Consider the following 23,195-nt stretch of genomic DNA (forward strand, 5'->3'; position numbering starts at 1 on the left):
TGGTGGTAGAGCTGGGTGGTTCCCAAACAAACGTCACTCCGAACTCGACTCTGCTAAAGTCTGAAGCTAACTGGGCCAATTTCCACCAAGCAGGACAGTACGGTTCTGCTCGCCACGGTGCTCGATTTACGGCGGTTACGTCCGAGTGTGCGTCGCAGGAAGCCCAACACGTTGCAGGGAAAGATCACTTGTATGTCCCAACTGATTAGGCAACAGGAAAAAACTCTAAGAGTTCTGACGAAGAGAGTAAGTCACGTTTTTTGACATTTATTGGTGTTGTTCATTATTAGCAGTACCATACTACTATGATACGACAGCGGAACCTCGATTTACACACGTAATGGGTTCTCCAACAAAGTTCATGAATAGAAAAGTGGGTATGGTGAAGCAAATGTATCCATAGGAAACATAGGAAACAATGTAAACAGGAATATCAAAGGGGAACTGCACTTTTTGGGGAATTTTGCCTATCGTTCACAATCATTATGAAAGACATGTCGACGGATGGATTTTTTTAATGCATTCTACCGAGATAGGCTCCAATACCCCCCGCAACCCCGAAAGGGATAAGCGGTAGAAAATGGATGGATGGATGGATGGATGGCATTCTAAATATTAAATAAATGCAATCGAAATTCCGCATACAATGGAGCCTATAAGAGCCGCTCTATTCTGCCTTTAGAGCCCCTAAAAAAAACATCCAAATACCTCCATTAGGGTTTTATATACATAATGTAAGTATATAGGTAATGTAGTACAAGCACATTTTTAATACAATTTAATATTTACGTATTTTGATCATTTTAAGCAATTTAAAAAACGCATCACTTCTGTTTTTTTAATTTATTTTCTTCATCAGTGATTTGTGCTCATTGCAGACTTTATGTGAGCCAAAAAACACAATAAAATATCACTTACTTTTAGGGATGTCTGATAATGGCTTTTTTGCCGATATCCGATATTCCGATATTGTCCAACTCTTAAGTAGCGATTCCGATATCAACCGATACCGATATATACAGTTATGGAATTAACAAATTATTATGCCTAATTTTGTTGTGATGCCCCGCTGGATGCATTAAACAATGTAACAAGGTTTTCCAAAATAAATCAACTCAAGTTATGGAAAAAAATGCCATCATACTGCCATATTTATTATTGAAGTCACAAAGTGTATTATTTTTTTTAACATGCCTCAAAACAGCAGCTTGGAATTTGGGACATGCTCTCCCTGAGAGAGCATGAGGAGGTTGAGGGGGGTGGGATTTGGGGGGTTGAGGTGGGTAGTGCTGCAAGGGGTTCTGAGTATTTGTTCTGTTGTGTTTATGTTGTGTTACGGTGCGGATGTTCTCCCGAAATGTGTTTGTCATTCTTGTTTGGTGTGGGTTCACAGTGTGGCGCATATTTGTAACAGTGTTAAAGTTGTTTGTACTGCCACCCTCAGTGTGACCTGTATGGCTGTTGACCAAGCATGCTTGCATTCACTTGTGTGTGTGAAAAGCCGTAGATATTATGTGATTGGGCCGGGACGCAAAGGTAGTGCCTTTAAGTTTTATTAGCGCTCTGTACTTCTCCCTACGTCAGTGTACCACTCCATACAGCGGCGTTTTAAAAAGTCATAAATTTTACTTTTTGAAACCGATACCGATAATTTCCGATATCACATGTTGAAGCATTCATCGACCGATAATATCGGCAGTCCGATATTATCGGACAGCCGTACTTACTTTGCAATGTCTGCTGTCATTAGGATGCCGACAGCTAGGATGTTTATATATTCCAGTTTAGATGAAGAAACAGGGTGGGGAGGGGTGAGGGTGGGGAAGTGGGGGAACAAGCGCTTTTAGTGTTGTCTTCTCCAGTTCCAGGTCAAAAACGGGTGACAAAGTGTCCCAACTTGTCACCTATTTTTTCAGGTGAGGGGCATGATTTATGGTCTAGAATAAACTTACACGGAGCAAGGAAGCGAGGAGCAGCAGACCACTCGATGATGTAAACATCGGCACACTCGGAAGTGATCACGGCACCGCTATAAATAGTTTGTCTGTGTTAGCGTCACTAATACTTGGTTAATATTCAAGTCACGGAATGTAAATCGAGTATTGTTGGCGCTTTTTGAATGGTTATTTATCTGATTTTATGGGCGGAATAGTGGAGCTCCCATTGGCTCTGTTGTAAGCGGATTTTTATTTACGTTTATTTAAAATTCCCTCCGTCGTCATATCTTTCATAATGATTGTGAACGATAGGCAAAATTCCCCAAAAAGTGCAGTTCCCCTTTAATGTTTCAGCCTCAGCAAAAGTCCATTTTGAGCAAAAGTTTGCACACTTTGAAGACAATATAAAGCGCTATACAGTACTGTATATTGAACAAACATAACAAGGGGGTGATGGATTAACTTTCTATTTAATCACAAAGCCAAAAAACAACAATTATCTTAACTGTCCCACTCTCTATGCAGCCGCCTCACACATGCACACACACTGTCACTAGCCCTGTGGTGCACTCACTTTTTGAAATAACCAAATATTTTCAGTGCGCAGTAGAAAAAAGGGGGATGAAGAGGGAGTGGGCAGTGTTGACTCAAGATTGAATTCAAAGTCTCCCTACTAACCCACAAGTGCCTCCATGGAAATGCCCCCCTCTACCTCAAAGAACAACTCACCCCCAAACCCTCCACAGGACACCTCCGCTCCGGACAGGCTAACCTCCTCCAACCTCCGAGGACAAAGCTACGAACAATGGGAGACCGGGCTTTCTGCTCCGCCGCTCCCAGTCTGTGGAACGATCTCCCTGACCACCTGAGGGCACCACAGACTGTGGATGCTTTTAAAAAAGGCTTAAAAACCCTTCTTTTTAAAAAAGCCTTTTTTTGGATACATGCATACTAGTTCTAGCTATTTGGCTGTTCTAGTATTTATTTTTAACATTTTTTAATTATTTTTATTTTTTTAATACACTGTAGCACTTTGAGGTGTTTACTATGTAAAGTGCTTTTTTACAAATAAAATATATTTTTATTATTATTATTATTGACAACGCTGTCGATACTTCCTAAATGTTTCAAACCACATATTGCTTTTCCATTGCTGTCTTCCGACTTAAATTGAGCTAGCATAAGAGGGTTAAAAAAAAGCACACAAAGTAGCAATCAGCTCTGTAGGCAACAAAAGTACTGCTCAGCAGACAGAGATAAGCCCACCTACAATGAATGTGCTGTCGGGCACAAAATGGGTTGATGCAACGTTCATACCACAAAGCATATTTGTATTCGGCCTGTGGTTCTTATATCGAAAAGTCTGTATAATGAGGGGGTTTGTAAATCGAGGTTCCACTGTATTTACATAGACACGTCTATCCCACAAGTCTAATCAGGATCCAAGTCCTACTGTGCTAAACCAAACAGAACTGTACTGCTTGGTGAAAACGTGACTTAGTCTTAGTTTAATACCAATTAAGAAAGTTGGGCTGTGTTCAACTTCCTGTCTAAAGTGATAGTGTTTCCGATAATACCTTATAACCAGAGTTAACGAAGAATCCAAACCACAGAAAAGCGCTGAGATCTGACTTATTCAGGTCTTTAAGGGGCTACTAATGTTAAAATTACCTGGAAGTCCGTCACCAGGTCTCTCCCGAAAGTGCCGACGGGAGAATCTCGAGACATGGAGGTGACGGTGGACAGGAAGCTGCTGGACTCGGTCAGGTTCGGCATCGGGGACAGGTCATCCGTCCTTTCCCGAAGTCCTTCCCCGACGTGTTCCAGCTTCTCCACAAAGATGTGCAGCTCGGTGCGGAAAGCCTTCATACGCGTGTTAATTGTGTCCAGGACTTGGGGGTCCGCAGCTCCTCTGTTCGGACTTTCCCCCGTCGTCACTACTAGCTCGCCGTCCAGGATCAGACTGTCCGTGTCGGTAATCAGGCGGTCCACAGACTTCCCAAGTCTGTCGGCTTCCCGCTTCACGTTGGCGAAGGACTCCCGCTCTTCTCTGGGGCGGTTGGCCAGTTCTGTGGCGCTGAGCTCAATGCCATCAGAAGGTCGGACACTTCCAAACCCTGAGGTGGTGGTGGTTTTCTCAAAGAGGTCTTCAGAGTCGCTCTCCCCTCCTATGGGGCCTTCTCTCTTTGGCTGGAGGAGAAGGAGGCGTCCTGCCTCCTCGTCTTCGGCGGCCTCGCGACGGCCTGCGTCGCTGTCGACGTCGCTGTCTCGAGGGCTGCCGGTTCTCAGGCCCAGGTGTGCTGCCAGGTCACAGCGCTGGACGTTGGACAGAAGGACCCGGTTCTCATACTGCAGCTTCATCACCTTTCCACTCAGCTCGTTGATCTGCATCCTGGCGGATTTCAGCTCTTCCATCATCATCCCTCCGTTGGAGCCATTGCCTGTTTTAAAGAGTCCTCCATCACTGCCATCCTCGCTGGCTGATCCGCTATTCGGCCCGAACTTGAAGCGGTTGAGCTCGGAGGTGAGCTGCCTGTTGTGGTCCTCGATCTCAGAGATGGAGCGACGCAACAGCTCTGCTTCCTCCTCCACAAACTGGAGGTGGCGTCGGAGCTCGCCGGCAGACTCTAGCACGTCGCCGCCGTAGGGCGACGAAGGCATGCTGGAGAAGGGCTCCCGGCCGAAGCAGTCCCGCTCGTACTGACAGCGGATGTCCTCGTTCTCGGCCCGCAGGCTGCGGTTCTCCACCTCCAGCTCCACGATCTTCCTCCCCAGGATGTTGGCCTCTTCTTCCACCAGTTTGAGGCGCAGTCGCAGCTCTGCCTCCCGCGTGGAGTGAGGTCCGCCGCTGGAGCACTCGACCAGAGGGAGCGGACTGTCCACGTCGCCGTAAACCGACTTGTACTTCTGCAGCTCCTGCTCCAGTTCATCCTTCTCCCGGCCCAGCTTGGCCATCTTTTTACGCATCAGGCTTGATTCTTCTTTGGAGAACTGGAGCTGACACCTGAGGTCAGCACTGTCTTCCTAGTGGACAGAAACAGAATTACTGTGTTACTAAAGTCCTAATAATATGATATTCATAAAAACTATCATCAACCTGGTTAGTAGATTTCTTGTCCTTAAAGGAGATCCCTCGTCGCTTTGGTGCAGTCTGTAAGTGACCAAAGCAAATAATTAGGACATTTATTAACAAACTAAAGGGAGATAACATAACGAGCTGCTCGGGAGAGGAAGTACGCCGAAGATTACGATCAATAATCCCATAAAGGGAGACATCAGTGGGACGGCAGAAGAGCATTAATCCTTGATGGGGTTCTTACATAACGTAAACATTTCCGCCATCAGGTCAAAGTCTGATGATGGAAGGAAGCATTTCATGTATTTAAGACTGGAAATCAGATGACGATGATGATGATGATCTGAGTCATCACAGCTGGATAACAATGTCAAATAAAGTCTGGAGCCAACAAGACAACGTGAACGGGAAGTAATGGGGGAACATCATTAGAACAGTTATTTCAAGGTTCTGACAACAAGTTTTATTGTGTACTGAATTATTATGATGAATTTAAGTTACTAGTAACTGCACACTGTAATAAATCAGTGTTCAAAAACAAGAAAAAAAAAATAGGGGTATTTTACTTGAACTAAGCAAAATTATCTGCCAATAGAACAAGAAAATTTGGCTTGTCAAGACTTTCCAAAACAAGTAAAATTAGCTAACCTCAATGAACCCAAAAATACCTTAAAATAAGTATATTCTCACTAATAACAAGTGCACTTTTCTCGGTAGAAAAAAAAAAAAAGAGACCTTTTTGCTCAATATGTTGAAAAATATTCTTAAATGAAGTAAATGCTAGTGCCATTATCTTGACATAATGATATGCGCTCGGCATTACATTTCTTCAAACCAGCAAACTTATACTAAAAACTAGTTTATTTTTCTTAATGGAAAGGCAACAAGGCAACCGCTTGTTACTCTCGGGGTCTCCTAGCCGCTCAGGCAAATCATGTGGTCTAAAAATGCATTTTTCCATCGATAACATGACATCATCGCGCCAAGTGCGTGCTCTTTCAGTCAATTAGTGCGCATATATACAGCCCGGCCCCCGGCCAAATTTTTTTTAATTGCAATTTTGAAGAATTTATCTGAATGTGCATGAACTATTTCTGTTCAGAATTGTTTGAAATGTCACATGTTAGATGTTCAAATATTAACTGTCAGTTTACTGTACTGTGCCAACTGTACTACTATATGAGTACATCTTTTCTATTGTTTCATTAAAAATAAAACAGCAAAGTCAATTTGGCTGTCATTTGTTTTAATTATGAGACACAATTGTGTCAAAGTCATGATTTTTTTTTTCATGCTTGAAATAACAAATTATTACTTTAAAAAAGTAGTTTTATACTTGTGAGTGTTGATGACACAGCTTTGCATCAGTTGATATTCTAGTTTCAAGCATGTTTTACTCAATATAGGTCATACAGTCTCAGCAACAAGCTGTAATATCTTACGGAGATCATTTAGGACCAAAACCCTTAAAACAAGTAAAACACTAACATAAAATCTGCTTAGTGAGAAGAATTATCTTATCAGACAGAAAATAAGCAAATATCACCCTTATTTGAGATATTTAATCTTACTTAGATTTCAGTTTTTGCAGTGCAGAAAAACAAACATATTTGTTTCTGTAATATTCCATTTTTTTTAAATAGTTTTTTATTACAGGTCATATTATACTTATTCACATACTTGCCAACCTTGAGACCTCCGATTTCGGGAGGTGGGGGGAGGGGGGCGTGGTTGGGGGCGTGGCCAAAAGGGGAGGAGTATATTTACAGCTAGAATTCACCAAGTCAAGTATTTCATATATATATATATATATATATATATATATATATATATATATATATATATATATATATATATATATATATATATATATATATATAAATATATATATATAAGAAATACTTGACGTTCAGTGAATTCTAGCTATATATATATATACGTATAGATATATATGTATTTTATTTTATATATATATATATATATATATATATATATATATATATATATATATATATATATATATATATATATATATATATATAAGTAAGAGAAATACTTGAATTTCAGTGTTCATTTATTTACACATATACACACACATAACACTCATCTACTCATTGTTGAGTTAAGGGTTGAATTGTCCATCCTTGTTCTATTCTCTGTCACTATTTTTCGAACCATGCTGAACATGATGATGCATTCTGTGTGGCACGCACAAAAGTGCTTTCATCAAATGCACTAGATGGCAGTATTGTCCTGTTTAAGAGTGTCACAACATTGCTGTTTACGGCAGACGAACTGCTTTACGGTATACAAAAACGTGACTGCTGTTGTTGTGTGGTGTTGCCACGCTGGGAGGACGTTAATGAAACTGCCTAACAATAAACCCACATAAGAAACCAAGAACTCGCCCTCCATCATTCTACAGTTATAACGTTATTGGGCAGGTATGCTGTTTATGTTGTGGGCCTGAATTTCGGGAGATTTTCGGGAGAAAATTTGTCCCGGGAGGTTTTCGGGAGAGGTGCTGAATTTCGGGAGTCTCCCGGAAAATCCGGGAGGGTTGGCAAGTATGCTTATTCATAGTATTTAATATGGATGAAATACATTTCAATCCACGTGCAGTCAGCTTTGGTTATGGTATTAGTTTACAATTACAATTAGAATATGATGCATCACATATTTCCCGTTTCTCATTACATCATGTCCGAAAAGTAGTAGGTAGACGGAGAGCTTATGTACAGTATTCCTACCCCTTTCCATTGTTTCTAAGGCATTTGTATGTACTCAATCTGTAACACAAACAGTGTATAAATAAATAATAGGTAAACAAATAAATAAAAAGGTTGTCATAAATAAGTAGTAAAGTAAGTTGTGATTCACCTAATGAGATGAATAAGATGATCTATTTTTTTCAGCTAACAGTGCAATGAGCATAAAAGTTTGATAGGCTCCAGCCCTCCCGCGACCCCGAGAGGGACAAGCGGTAGAAAGTGGATGGATGGGTTTACCGTTACATTATCTTCTTTATGAGATAGGCTCCAGCACCCCCCGCGACCCCGTAAGGAACAAAGCGGTAGAAAATGGATGGCTGGATAGTATTACCAGCTAATGAATTCATGGAATAACTTGTAGCAAAGTACAGAGGTACCGTCCACATGGTTCACCTCCTCCCATCCTTCCTCTCTGCTTATTGCCTTCTTCACCAGCAAGACTTTTCAATAAAGGTAAATGCTATGTTAAATGTTGATTTATCATCCATCCATTTTCTACCGCTTGTCCCTTTCGGCGTTACGGGGGGTATAATTTGAGTCATTATTTCTATGTATTTCACATTATTTTCTGCATATACACCTATAATCAATCTCGATAAAACATGTTTTGTGTTCATAATTTTTGGATTGGATTTAGTAAACCCTGTAAGATCCGACCAAAACATCTGGTCTTACTCGCTAACATTAGCACTGCTAGCTTTGTTATTCCAACAAAAGCAAGGAGTAAGTGAGCGGGAAGGACAGTGCTGAGAAGAAGAAATGGATAATATTAAATGTATTAAAGAAAGAAATCATCAAAAAACGCGACAGAGCATATGAAGCAGTTGAAGCGCATCACTGCTGGTCTGCACCACCTGCTCAGTGGCCTTGTGGCCCCGAGATCGGTAGGTTGTGAGTTCAAACCCCTGTCGAGTCATACCAAAGACTATGAAAATGGGACCCATTACCTCCCTGCTTCGCACTGAGCATCAAGGGTTGGAATTGGGGGTTAAATCACCAAAAATTATTCCTGGGTGTGGCCACCGCTGCTGCTCACTGCTCCCCTCACCTCCCAGGGGGTGATCAAGGGTGATGGGTCAAATGCAGAGGACAAATTTCACCACACCTAGTGTGTGTGTGACAATCATTGGTACTTCAACTTTAACGTTTAACTTAACATAGATGTTAAAATAATATGTAAACGGTGGACGTTTATCCATGAAAATATGGAGAAGCTGCTCATGGTGTTTGATGGCGAAGCAGCTCAAAGTCAATACTGTAAAAATCCGCTCTCCAATGTAAATGTCAACTCCTGTAGCTGTTTGTACTAAATTCTATAGTACTGTTTTCAAACAATATTTCTTATCCGAATGTTTGTTTTTCTTTTTAGAAGTGATGTTAAATGTTTAAATTGTGCTGTCTTGAGGGGCCAAGCACCAATTAAATTGATTTTAATTAGAAATGTCCGATAATATCGGACTGCCAATATTATCGGCCGATAAATGCTTTAAAATGTAATATCGGAAATTATCGGTATCGGTTTCAAAAAGTAAAATTCATGACTTTTTAAAACGCCTCTGTACGGAGTGGTACACGGACGTAGGGAGAAGTACAGAGCAGTTGCGTCTCCCAGTCATACTTGCCAACCTTCCCGATTTTCCCGGGAGACTACCGAATTTCAGTGCCCCTCCCGAAAATCTCCCGGGGCAACCATTCTCCCGAATTTCTCCCGATTTCCACCCAGACAACAATATTGGAGGCGTGCCTTAAAGGCACTGCCTTTGCGTGCCGGCCCAATCACATAATCCATCCATCCATCCATTTTCTACCGCTTATTCCCTTTGGGGTCGCGGGGGGCGCTGGAGCCTATCTCAGCTACAATCGGGCGGAAGGCGGGGTACACCCTGGACAAGTCGCCACCTCATCGCAGGGCCACAATCACATAACATCTACGGCTTTTCACACACACAAGTGAATGCAATCACACTTGGTCAACAGCCATACAGGTCACACTGAGGGTGGCCGTATAAACAACTTTAACGTTGTTACAAATATGCGCCACACTGTGAATCCACACCAAACAAGAATGACAAACACATTTCGGGAGAACATCCGCATCGTAACACAACATAAACACAACAGAACAAATACCCAGAACCCCTTGCAGCACTAACTCTTCCGGGACGCTACAATATACACCCCCCGCTACCCCCCCCCCCCCCCCACACACACACACACACACCTCAACCCCGCCCACCTCAACTTCCTTATGCATGTCCCAAATTCCAAGCTGCATTTTTGAGGCATGTTAAAAAAAATAATGCACTTTGTGACTTCAATAATAAATATGGCAGTGCCATGTTGGCATTATTTTTTTCCATAACTTGAGTTGATTTATTTTGGAAAACCTTGTTACATTGTTTAATGCATCCAGCGGGGCATCACAACAAAATTAGGCATAATAATGTGTTAATTCCACGACTGTATATATCAGTATCGGTTGATATCGGAATCGGTAATTAAGAGTTGGACAATATCGGAATATCGGCAAAAAAGTCATCATCGGACATCTCTAATTTTAATTCATCTGAATGGGAAACGCTGTTTTGCAATACCATTTTTTTGAGGTCGCACAACCAATTAAAAAAGTATTTGTGAGAGCATATTAAAGGTTTTGTAAAAAGTGTACTTAGACAATGTTGAAAACTGCTTAAGTATTATTTTTGACATTTTCCATTCAAACCCTAAATGTATTTATTTACTACATGTAGAATAATCTCTCAAACACTGGAAAGGTTCTAAGTCCAAATGGACTTTGGTACCGTTCTGAGTCATGCATGGTGAGAACAAAGGCTGACACCTATGGACTTACAAACAGAACAACAACATGACGGAAACACAAACCCGCCCACTGGATTCCCCGCCCCCCTGCCGCGTCTTCTTAACACCATTGCTGCTCTAATTCTTCGCCATGGTGATACAGCTAATCTTTGTCTGGGGAGACGCTGGATTAGATGGACGGCGTCTGGCGGAAAGCTAGCTAGCAAGCTCCTCCTCCTCCAGACGCCTTGGCCATGCAGCTGAGATAGGCTCCAGCACCCCCCGCGACCCCAAAAGGGACAAGCGGTAGAAAATGGATGGATGTTTAAAAAAAACCCAAAGTATTACGTTCTTGCTCTCAAAGATCAATAATAATAAAAAAAAGTGAAAGATCAGACGAGTTATGGGACTAAAATCACCAACTGCTTTGATCTCTGCTACAGCTGCCATTCTGGATCAAGATGTCGTTCAAAATCAATAGTGCTCTTGCTCTGATCGTTGCAAGATGGACTTGAATTAACCTGTGACCTAAGCTGCCCCTCCTCCATTTTCAGTTCGAGTATACATACATTTTAGACTTAGACTTCCTTTTTATTGTCATTCAAATTTGAACTTTACAGTACAGATAAGAACACAATTTTGTTGCATTAGCTCGTGGTAGTGCAAGATAAAAGAGCAATAAGGTGCAGATATAAATAAATAGATTACTGTACAGATAAATATATTGCACTTTTGCATATGCATCCATGTTTATGGATGTATGTTCTATTGTCTTTATATTCCAGCGAGTTTATACATTTTTGGGGGGAATTGAGGGGATTATTATGATGCGTTCAAGAGTCTTATGGCCTGAGGGAAGAAGCTGTTACAGAACCTGGAGGTTCTGCTACGGAGGCTGTGGAACTTCTTTCTAGAGTCCAGCAGTGAAAACAGTCCTACAGCCATACAGGTCACACTGAGGGTGGCCGTATAAACAACTTTAACACTGTCACAAATATGCGCCACACTGTGAACCCACACCAAACAAGAATGACAAACACATTTTGGGAGAACATCCGCACCGTAACACAACATAAACACAACAGAACAAATACCCAGAACCCCTTGCAGCACTAACTCTTCCGGGACGCTACAATATACACCCCCCGCTAACTCCCCACCTCAACCCCGCCCACCTCAACCTCCTCATGCTCTCTCAGGGACAGCATGTCCCAAATTCCAAGCTGCTGTTTTGAGGCATGTTAAAAAAAATAATGCACTTTGTGACTTCAATAATAAATATGGCAGTGCCATGTTGGCATTTTTTTTCCATAACTTGAGTTGATTTATTTTGGAAAACCTTGTTACATTGTTTAATGCATCCAGCGGGGCATCACAACAACATTAGGCATAATAATGTGTTAATTCCACAACTGTATATATCGGTATCGGTTGATATCGGAATCGGTAATTAAGAGTTGGACAATATCGGAATATCGGCAAAAAAGCCATTATCGGACATCTCTAGTATAAACCGTTTGCTTGCCTGACAGAATTGCTATTGTGACATCCAGTGGACACATTTAGAACAGCAATATATTTTTATACTTGGCAAACTCATCATGCGGGCCGGATAAAACACCCCTGGCCTATAATAACCGTGAGTTTGGAAAGGGGCTGAGACAGGTGACACGGTGAACATTGACCTTAAAAACCGGACCCTTATTAAATCATGTGCGCGAACAAGTAGCCTTGTAGTCACCAAAATGATTCCCGGGCGCGGCCACCGCTGCTGCCCACTGCTCCCCTCACCTCCCAGGGGGTGATCAAGGGTGATGGGTCAAATGCAGAGAATAATCTCGCCACACCTAGTGTGTGTGTGACAATCATTGGTACTTTAACTTTAACTTTAGTGCACATGCTGTTTCTGCAGTCACACATCATCTTGCTGGCAGGAGAAGCACTCCCCAAAGGAGTAAAAAAAGACGAAGGAGGACGACGCTGCGGCACAGCCAGCAAGCGGTGCCCGGGTTGCGCTAATGGGATTTAACAGGGGGGAGCGCTACCGGGAAGGGGGCGGCATAGGGGAGGGGTGGGTGGAGAGGCTGCAATGACACAAAAGGAGCTTTGACAGCCGCTGGATGCAGATAAAGCCGCTCTCAAAGACGCAAACACAACACTACAATATATATCGCTCAACCGGCGGGAGGCTGATAAGTCGCAATAAAATGTTCCGAGGCTGAGTAAAAGAGCAAAATGTGGACACATACGTGGTGGAGCTGGGCTGTAATTCTTTTCAATAGAACGCACTTCATTCAATGCAAACATCTCCTCGAATCATTTTCACCATGCAGGGTGAGGCCTAGGAAGCTGCTGCTGCGTATTTCACAGCACATTCATCTATATTTGGCCTGCAGCGCTCGCAGTAAAAGCTTACAGGATACATAAAACATCTAAATATACCTCACCTGCATCCGCTTAATAATGGCCGAACTTCAATATCAGAGTGCAAGATAGTTAAACCCAATGCTACCACCATTACTGTATATAAATACACTCTATGTGCACGTCGGCTTGCCAAATATAACGTCGGGCGCATTTGTATTGATCTTGATTGCTGGCATCACATGCTGAAGGATGGCAAAGACGGAAGACGAGGCGAAGAGGATCAGTTACACGACGCGGATGTTCCTAATCCCATTATTTTTTACGACAATATTGAATTTGAGCTAAAATGATCCGCGGTTAAAAAACCCAAAAAAAAAGCAGATTACGCGGGGTTAAAAGTAGCTAGAAGGAAGAACAAGGCGAAGAACATCATGATCTACAGAATAAGAATCAGATTTATTGGCCAAGTATGTTTAAGAAACAAACAAAAAAAACTACGAGAGAGCACGATCCTAATCCTGTTATGACATTTTAACACAAAATCTGCAGTATTTGGGGCTTTGCAAATTGTAACTAATTGGTTTGCATGGTTGGGTTTTTAACCAGAGGTGTCCGATAATGGCTTTTTTGCCGATATATGATATTCCGATATTGTCCAACTCTTAATTACCGATTCCGATATCAACCGATACCGATATATACAGTCGTGGAATTAACACATTATTATGCCTAATTTTGTTGTGATGCCCCGCTGGATGCATGGCACTGCCATATTTATTATTGAAGTCACAAGGTGCATTATTTTTTTTTTTTTAAACATGCCTCAAAACAGCAGCTTGGAATTTGGGACATGCTCTCCCTGAGAGAGCATGAGGAGGTTGAGGTGGGCGGGGTTGAGGTGTGTATCGGGTGGGGGGGCTAAGGGGTAGCAGGGGGTGTATATAGTAGCGTCCCGGAAGAGTTAGTGCTGCAAGGGGTTCTGGGTATTTGTTCTGTTGTGTTTATGTTGTGTTACGGTGCGGATGTCCTCCCGAAATGTGTTTGTCATTCTTGTTTGGTGTGGGTTCACAGTGTGGCGCATATTTGTAACAGTGTTAAAGTTGTTTATACGGCCACCCTCAGTGTGACCTGTACGGCTGTTGACCAAGTATGCCTTGCACTCACTTGTGTGTGTGATAAGCCGTAGATATTATGTGATTGGGCTGGCACGCAAAGGCAGTGCCTTTAAGGTTTATTGGCGCTCTGTACTTCTCCCTACGTCCGTGTACACAGCGGCGTTTTAAAAAGTCATAAATTTTACTTTTTGAAACCGATACCGATAATTTCCGATATTACATTTTAAAGCATTTATTGGCCGATAATATCGGACATCTCTAGTAAAAGTTGAATGATTGAGTGGTTGATTGCTTTATTCTCTATAAAAAGTATTTTGTGTTCATATGTTTGTGCGTATGAAATGGAATAATTGGACTTGGATTATCATATCAAATCGATATTGGATTATTTTACACTTTGGTTTTCGTCAGACCTTTTTGAACGGATTACTTTGGTGAGCGATACGGTTCCACTCCAATCCTGCAGGCGGCAGGAAAACAAATGATGACATATTGAGCTTAACACTGCAAGCTCTTTTTCACTGCAGCTTCATCTACTGGATCTGGTGAGGCACTGCATCAATGTATTGTGATGGGCCAACGTGAACAATTACAATAAACTAATGTCATCTATAAGTCAGGATGGTGTGGTGAAGAGGTTGGTGTTATTGCTGCGTGACCATCAAAGAGACAACATTTGTCAGCCAGACAGGCGCTGGCGATGCGGCACTCCACGGGGTCGCTTCAAGGTCAGCCCCCACCCCTCCGCCCATTTCCCATAGGAGGCGAGCGTTGTCTCGTAAACAACACAACATGTCGCGTTTCATATGGAGCCCGGCGACAAGAGATAGAATACGCAAGGTGCACTGCTTTCTATGAACATAAGTTGTAAATATGTCCTACAATATTTCTTAATAGTATCTACAGTATAGTGGATGTTATTAGCACCATAATATGGTGTACAGACTCTATTAGAAAAAAAAAAAAAGGCAAATCAAATGACTATAAGTGCCTTGTAAAATTACACACTGCAAAAAGTCAGTGTTCAAAAACAAGAAAGAAAAGTACAAAAATGATGGGTATTTTATTTGAACTAAGCAAAATTATCTGCCAATAGAACAAGAAAATTTGGCTGGTCAAGACTTTCCAAAACAAGTAAAATTAGCTAACTTCAATGAACCCAAAAATAACATAAAATAAGAATATTCTCACTAATAACAAGTGCACTTTTCTTGGTAGAAAAAAAAAAAGAGACCTTTTTGCTCAATATGTTAAAATATTCTTAAATGAAGTAAATGCTAGTGCCATTATCTTGACATAATGATATGTGCTTGGCATTACATTTCTTGAAACCAGCAAACTTATACTAAAAACTAATTTATTGTTCTTAATGGAAAGGCAACAAGGCATCCGCTTGTTACTCTCGAGGTCTCCTAGCCGCTCAGGCAAATCATATTGTCTAAAAATGCATTTTTCCATCGATAACATGACATCATCGCACCAAGTGCGTGCTCTTACAGTCAATTAGTGCGCATATATACAGCCCGGCCCCTGTCCAAAATGTTTTTAATTGTATTTTTGAAGAATTTATCTGAATGTGCATGAACTATTTCTGTTCAAAATTGTTAGAAATGTCACATGTTAAATGTTTAAATATTAACTGTCAGTTTACTGTACTGTGCCAACTGTACTACTATATGAGTACGTATTTTCTATTGTTTCATTGAAAATAAAACAGCAAAGTCCATTTAGCTGCCATCTGTTTTAATATGAGACACAATTGCGTCAAAATCATGATTTTTTTTTTCATTCTTGAAGTAAGAAATGATTACTTTAAAAAAGTAGTTTTATACTTGTGAGTGTTGATGACACAGATTTGCAACAGTTGATATTCTAGTTTCAAGCATGTTTTACTCAATATAGGTCATAAAATCTCAGCAACAAGCTGTAATATCTTACTGAGATCATTTAGGACCAAAACCCTTAAAACAAGTAAAACACTAACATAAAATCAGCTTCGTGAGAAGAATTATCTTATCAGACAGAAAATAAGCAAATATCACCCTTATTTGAGATATTTAATCTTACTTAGATTTCAGTTTTTGCAGTGAACTGTAAGGATTATGGAACTGTGTTTGTTGAAGGCCACTTAGGGGGGGAAAAGACCAATTTATGGCTGATGATAAACTGCAACGTTTTACTGCTTTGCACATGTAGCAATAAAGCTGTGACAATACTGACTGTAAATTAGCAGGAGTGTTGTTGCTATGTGGTGGTCAGTTCCATTGTCACACACTTTTAACGTGCATGTGTGTGTGTGTGCTTGTTTTGACGGTGGTGTGTGAGTAGCAGAGAGTACACTCCCACACCACCTCCATTCGCTAAGCTGCCACTGACCCCAGCCGGAGAGCCCACACGCAATGGAGACGTACACAATGGCCCTTTAATGGGCCATGACGGTGTACACACACACACACACACACACACACACACACACACACACACACACACACACACACACACACACACACGTGACGTGTGGAGCCCCCACACAACAACAATCTGGAGAGCTACACACGACAAACTCCAACAACCAAGCAATCAAGTCAGGAGCGCATTCAACAGGAACCCGAAATTCCCACAGAAATATGCTTTTAAATGCTCTACATCAGTGTTTTTCAACCTTTTTTGAGCCATGGCACATTTTTTGCGTTGAAAAAATCCATAGGCACACCACCAGCAGAAATCACTAAAAAACGAAACTCAGTTGACAGTAGAAAGTCGTTGTTGCAATTGTTGTATATGACTTTAAAGCATAACCAAGCATGCATCAATATAGCTCTTGTCTCAAAGTAGGTGTACTGTCACCACCTGTCACATCACATCGTGACTTATATTGAGTTTTTTAGTGTTTTCCTGTGTGTAGTGTTTTGGTTCTTGTCTTGCGCTCCTATTTTGGTGGCTTTTCCTGTTTTGTTGTTATTTTCCTGTAGCAGTTTCATGTCTTCCTTTGAGCGATATTTCCCGCATCTACTTTGTTTTAGCAATCAAGAATATTTCAGTTGTTTTTATCCTTCTTTGTGGGGACATTGTTGATTGTCATGTCATGTTCGGATGTACTTTGTGGACGCCGTCTTTGCTCCACAGTAAGTCTTTGCTGTCGTCCAGCATTCTGTTTTTGTTTACTTTGTAGCCAGTTCAGTTTTAGTTTCGTTCTGCATAGCCTTCCCTAAGCTTCAATGCCTTTTCTTAGGGGCACTCACCTTTTGTTTATTTTTGGTTTAAGCATTAGATACCTTTTTACCTGCACGCTGCCTTCCGCTGTTTTCGACATCTACAAAGCAATTAGCTACCGGCTGCCACCTACTGATATGGAAGAGTATTACACGGTTACTCTGCCGAGCTCTAGACAGCACCGACACTCAACAACAACACATCATTTGCAGACTATAATTACTGGTTTGCAAAAATAATTTTTAACCCAAATAGGTGAATTTAGATAATCTCCCACGGCACACCAGACTGTATCTCACGGCACAGTGGTTGAAAAACACTGCATTACATCACAGCATATCATAACGATCCTCTGATAGCATGCACAACGCTCCCCTCCTAACTGTGTAAGCATTAGTTCTCTGGTTTAAGAGTGGAGCTTGAGCTGAATAAGCAGCATTTGATTACATTTTGTGTCGCCTTTTAGCACTATTGCTCTCTTTAAATAAATGTGAGAGGTGCCAAATAGTCTATTGGAAGTAAGTTAGCCTTGTCGCTGGAATTTAGACCGTTTAAAAGTGTTTTTAGTCAACCCTAATGGGAACACACCTCATTTCCTAATGAGCTGTGTTTGTCTCCAACAACGTGTGCGAATCCGCAGTCCCCTCCAAGGTTTCTCATTGTATCCCATTGGGTTGCGTTTTTTTCTTGCCCTGATGTGGAATCTGAGCCGAGGATGTCATTGTGGCTTGTGCAGCCCTTTGAGACACTTGTGGTTAAAGGCTATATGAATAAACTTTGATTGATTGATTGATTGACTGATTGATCTGCGCGCTTTGATCTCATCTTGCGGCCAATACTACTGTTAGTTTGTTCAGCCATTTCCATGCTTAAAATGCTTAGTTTAGGACAAAAATGTTTAAATATTAGAGATGCTGATAATGGCTTTTTTACCGATATCTGATATTCCGATATTGTCCAACTTTTAATTACCGATTCCGATATCAACCGATACCGATATATACAGTCGTGGAATTAACACATTCAATCAATCAATCAATTAATGTTTATTTATATAGCCCTAAATCACAAGTGTCTCAAAGGGCTGCACAAGCCACAACGACATCCTCGGTACAGAGCCCACATTATTATGCCTAATTTTGTTGGATGCATTAAACAATGTAACAAGGTTTTCCAAAATAAATCAACTCAAGTTATGGAAAAAAATGCCAACATGGCACTGCCATATTTATTATTGAAGTCACAAAGTGCATTATATTTTTTAACATGCCTCAAAACAGCAGCTTGGAATTTGGGACATGCTCTCCCTGACAGAGCATGAGGAGGTTGAGGTGGGCGGGGTTGAGGTGTGGGGGGTGTATATTGTAGCGTCCCGGAAGAGTTAGTGCTGCAAGGGGTTCTGGGTATTTGTTCTGTTGTGTTTATGTTGTGTTACGGTGCGGATGTTCTCCGGAAATGTGTTTGTCATTCTTGTTTGGTGTGGGTTCACAGGGTGGCGCATATTTGTAACAGTGTTAAAGTTGTTTATACGGCCACCCTCAGTGTGACCTGTATGGCTGTTGACCAAGTATGATTGCATTTACTTGTGTGTGTGAAAAGCCGTACATATTATGTGATTGGCAGTGCCTTTAAGGTTTATTGGCACTCTGTACTTCTCCCTACGTCCATGTACACAGCGGCGTTTTAAAAAGTCATCAATTTTACTATTTGAAACCGATACCGATAATTTCCGATATTACATTTTAAAGCATTTATCGACATCTCTAGTAAATATGGTTAAAAAAATATTTAAAAAAAACAAAAGTAATCCGCAATAAGTTAAGGTGAAAACTGAAGCACGATGTGGCCAGAGACAACTGTACAGTATTTCCTTCATGACGTCATGAAAAGCTGCAACTTGAAAAGCAAGCGTGTGAGCGCCTCTTCTTTCAAAAGTGGAGGAAACGTAAGTGAGATCCAGCTTTTATTGACAGATATTACTGTTATAATGTCACTTTGACATAGCAGGGGAAGTTCATACAGCAGTTAAGTACAGTAGCTGCTTAGGTACTTTGTTGGATCAAGATGAAGTATTCAAGGTTTTTAAGTGATAAGCGTCTGGAAATATGAGAGAGGATTAAATAAAGTTAAGTAGCAGAACATATTAGAAGAAATCATAGTAAAAAATCTCATTCTTTAGCTTAGTTGACCAAAAAATGTCCCCACATGCATCTAAATCTTAGGTTAGAGATCGCTATAGGGTTCTTGCTCTGTCATCGAGAGTACTCTTGGGAATGTTTAAAGAAGATTGGTTGAGAACTGAAACAAGCTAACAACACAAGGAGGAAGCCATCATGACTTGTGACAGGAGGGTGGAGTTGAAAAAGAAAAATGTCCAAAGGGGACAGAGAAGGATCAGAGTACTACGAAGGAACCAGGACCAGAGCTGTGACCCCATTGGACTTGTGTCTCAAGGGATCACGACTCAAACGTGGCTTGGGGCTGTTGTGGTCTTGATTGTGGGACAGATTTTATCACCTCTGACCTCCATGATGTCCATTGACATTGCATAATTGTGATTTATTGTCCAACGCTTGGACAATAAATTGGACTATTAACTATTAACTAGATCCACTCGACATCCATTGCACCGGTCGCCCTGGGGGTGGGGGTCCCCACATCTGCGGTCTCCTCCTAGGTTTCTCATTGCATCCCATAGGGTTGAGTTTTTTCTAACCCTGATGTGGGCTCGTGCAGCCCTTTGAGACACTTGTGATTAAGGGCTATATAAATAAACTTTGATTGATTGATTGACTTAACTTAGCAAACTGGCAGGGCAGATGCAGGACGTGTTCTGATCCAGGATCTCTGCGTGTTTTCCTTAGTACTTGGCCTCCAACATCAAGCGCGCACAGATTGAGATATCCATCCATCCGTTTTCTGCCGCTTGTCCCTTTCGCGGTCACAGGGATTGCTGGAGCCTGTCCCAGCTGCATTCGTGCGGAATGGCGGGGTACACACTGGACAAGTCGCCACCTGCGCTTGCAAATCATTTTGCAACAATAATACTTCCATAAGCGACAGTTTGCCTCTTGGAGACTTGGAGTGGACAACAATCGGTAGGTCGGGAGTTCAAACCCTGGCCGAGTCATACCAAAGACTATAAAAATGGGACCCATTACCTCCCTGCTTGGCACTCAGCATCAAGGGTTGGAATTGGGGGTTAAATCACTGCTCCGCTCACCTCCCAGGGGGTGATCAAGGGTGATGGGTCAAATGCAGAGAATAATTTTGCCACACCTAGTGTGTGTGTGACAATCATTGGTACTTTAACTTTTAACTTAAAAGCAGAAATGTGCTTCTCTGATCACTGTCTGATTCACCTCGTTCCAACCTACAAGCAGGTAAAACTGCTAAACTTGTATTAAGGATTGTGAGGTCAAAGGATTCAAAGCAGCATTTACAGCAGGCTTTGATTGTACTGACCAGAGTGTCTTGGAAGTTGCATCAAAAAATCTCAAGATCTCTAGCACTGTGACATCATACATCAGCTTCTGTGAGGACATACAGTATGTGTGCACACCAGGACCTTCTGTACATACAACAACAAGAAGCCCTGGTTGACACCTCACCTTAGGAAGCCGCGTCAGGCCAAGGAGAACATGTACATGAGTGGGGACCGGGTCCTGTTTGAGCAGGCCAGGAACAAATTGGCAAAGGAGATCAGTGTAGTTAAGAGGAGCTACACTGAGAAAAGTCCTGGGCATGACGTTAAAGTGCATCCGGCAGTGGAGGCTCCTCTATGGGGTCTTGGGGCACTAGGAGGTTAACCCCTTTACTACGGTTACCCCAGGTGGCCCTTGGCAAAGGCCTAGTACCTGACTTCCCCCTAGCCAGGGATACGGTGAAGACCTCAACGGCGGAGCAGGCGGAAGAAGGCTGCAGCAGAAAAGGGTCACCAGTCGTCTTGGACTACATGCTACTGGACCCTCACCCGATTCTGTCAAGGATCGTGTGGTGACTGTCTGTGCACCAGTCTCCCCACGTTAAACAAAGTCACGTACAGGCATCCTCCATAAAGGGGTACATCCCTACCAGGAGGATCGTCATACTCGTTCGAGTGACCGCCGATGATGACACTGAGAAGCTAAAACATAGTTTTTTAGCGAACAACACCTCATGGCTGCCAGAGGTCACCAACTACAGGCAACCCATACACCCCCCTGCAGGTAATAATAGACTGGCTGAGTACCTGGACAGCTTATACTGCATATTTTCACCATCATCATCCCAACACTCAGTCTCTGCCCTACCTGCTTCTTCCACAACCCTGTCCCGTTTCCCACTCACCCTACACCTGCACTGACGATCTGTGAAAAGGATGTGCACCAGTTCTTCCAGAAACAAAAGATCATAAAAGCTCCAGGACCAGACAGTGTGTCTTCCTGTCTGAGAGTCTGTGCTGGGCAGAGGGTAAATGGGACAATGAAAAAGGAAGATTACCTCCAAATTCTTCAGGACAACCTGAAATCATCAGCCCAGAGGTTGGGTCTTGGGCGCAGTTGGGTGTTCCAACAGGACAATGACCCCAAACTCACGTCAAAAGTGGTAAAGGAATGGTTAAATCAGGCTAGAATTAAGGTTTTAGAATGGCCTTCCCAAAGTCCTGACTGAAACGTGTGGACAATGCTGAAGAAACAAGTCCATGTCAGAAAACCAACAAATTTAGCTGAACTGCACCAATTTTGTGGTCAAAAAGTCAATCAGAAGCTTGCCAGAAGCTTGTGGATGGCTACCAAAAGCGCCTTATTGCAGTGAAACTTGCCAAGGGACATGTAACCAAATATTAACATTGCTGTATGTATACTTTTGACCCAGCAGATTTGCTCACATTTTCAGTAGACCCATAATAAATTCATAAAAGAACCAAACTTCATGAATGTCTTTTGTGACCAACAAGTACCGTATTTTTCGGACTATAAGTCGCAGTTTTTTTCATAGTTTGGCCGGGCTCCAGTGCGACTTATATGTTTTTTTCCTTCTTTATTATGCATTTTCGGCAGGTGCGACTTATACTCCGGTACGACTTATACTCCGAAAAATACGGTATGTGCTCCAATCACTCTATCACAAAAAAACAAGAGTTGTAGAAGTTATTGGAAATTCAAGACAGCCATGACATTATGTTCTTTACAGGAGTATGTACATTTTTGATCGCGACTTATATATATATATATATATATATATATATATATATATATATATATATATATATATATACACATTTATATATACAGTATATGTTTATATCATCGTGATCACAGTGGTCTCGATACCAAAGGTCGTGTATATGTTCGATACTAAAGTGATTAAGTCAATATTTCTACTTAAACTAAATATTTGTTGTTGTTTTTGTTATTGTTTACAAATTCAGGGAATCATTTCGTAGACACAGAAGGACTTTGAGGGCAAAAATCTAGAGATTTCAAATATTAGTAGATATAAGTTGTTGTTTAGTTATTGTGTTTTATTTACTTTGTTTTGATCAAACACATGTATGTAATAAAAGAGAATAAGGAACTAGTTTACATTTTGTGTTGATTTTATTACACTGTCAAGAGCACTCACCATAAACACAGTTTTAAAAAAGTTACATTTAATCAGTATTGGCCTCTCTCACTCATGGATGATCGGTATTAGCATAAAACACCCCTAATTTTAGCCAACCAGAAAGCTGAAGAAAACAATTTCCTGGAAAAGGCCACAGTTACTACCGTATTTTTCGGAGTATAAGTCGCTCCGGTGTATAAGTCGCACCGGCCGAAAATGCATAATAAAGAAGGAAAAAAACATATATAAGTCGCACTGGAGTACAAGTCGCACTTTTTGGGGAAATTTATTTGATAAAACCCAACACCAAGAATAGACATTTGAAAGG

The 23,195-nt window shown here is 41.5% G+C and overlaps 1 protein-coding gene across 6 annotated transcripts in view; it reads right to left on the bottom strand.

Moving 5' to 3' along the window:
* The window catches only part of mtcl1 (microtubule crosslinking factor 1), a 104,434-nt gene that overhangs the window by 49,180 nt on the left and 32,059 nt on the right, over positions 1-23,195 (bottom strand). For all 6 annotated transcript variants that reach the window (XM_061978980.2, XM_061978979.2, XM_061978983.2 and 3 more), the window contains exons 4-5: positions 5,035-5,088; positions 3,609-4,961 (exon numbers count right to left, since the gene is read on the bottom strand). In XM_061978980.2, coding sequence (XP_061834964.1) covers positions 3,609-4,961; positions 5,035-5,088 — 1,407 coding nt within the window. The remainder of the gene's footprint in view (positions 1-3,608; positions 4,962-5,034; positions 5,089-23,195) is intronic.

This window comes from Nerophis lumbriciformis, linkage group LG19 (assembly GCF_033978685.3).
Source record: "Nerophis lumbriciformis linkage group LG19, RoL_Nlum_v2.1, whole genome shotgun sequence".
Classification (NCBI taxonomy): domain Eukaryota; kingdom Metazoa; phylum Chordata; class Actinopteri; order Syngnathiformes; family Syngnathidae; genus Nerophis; species Nerophis lumbriciformis.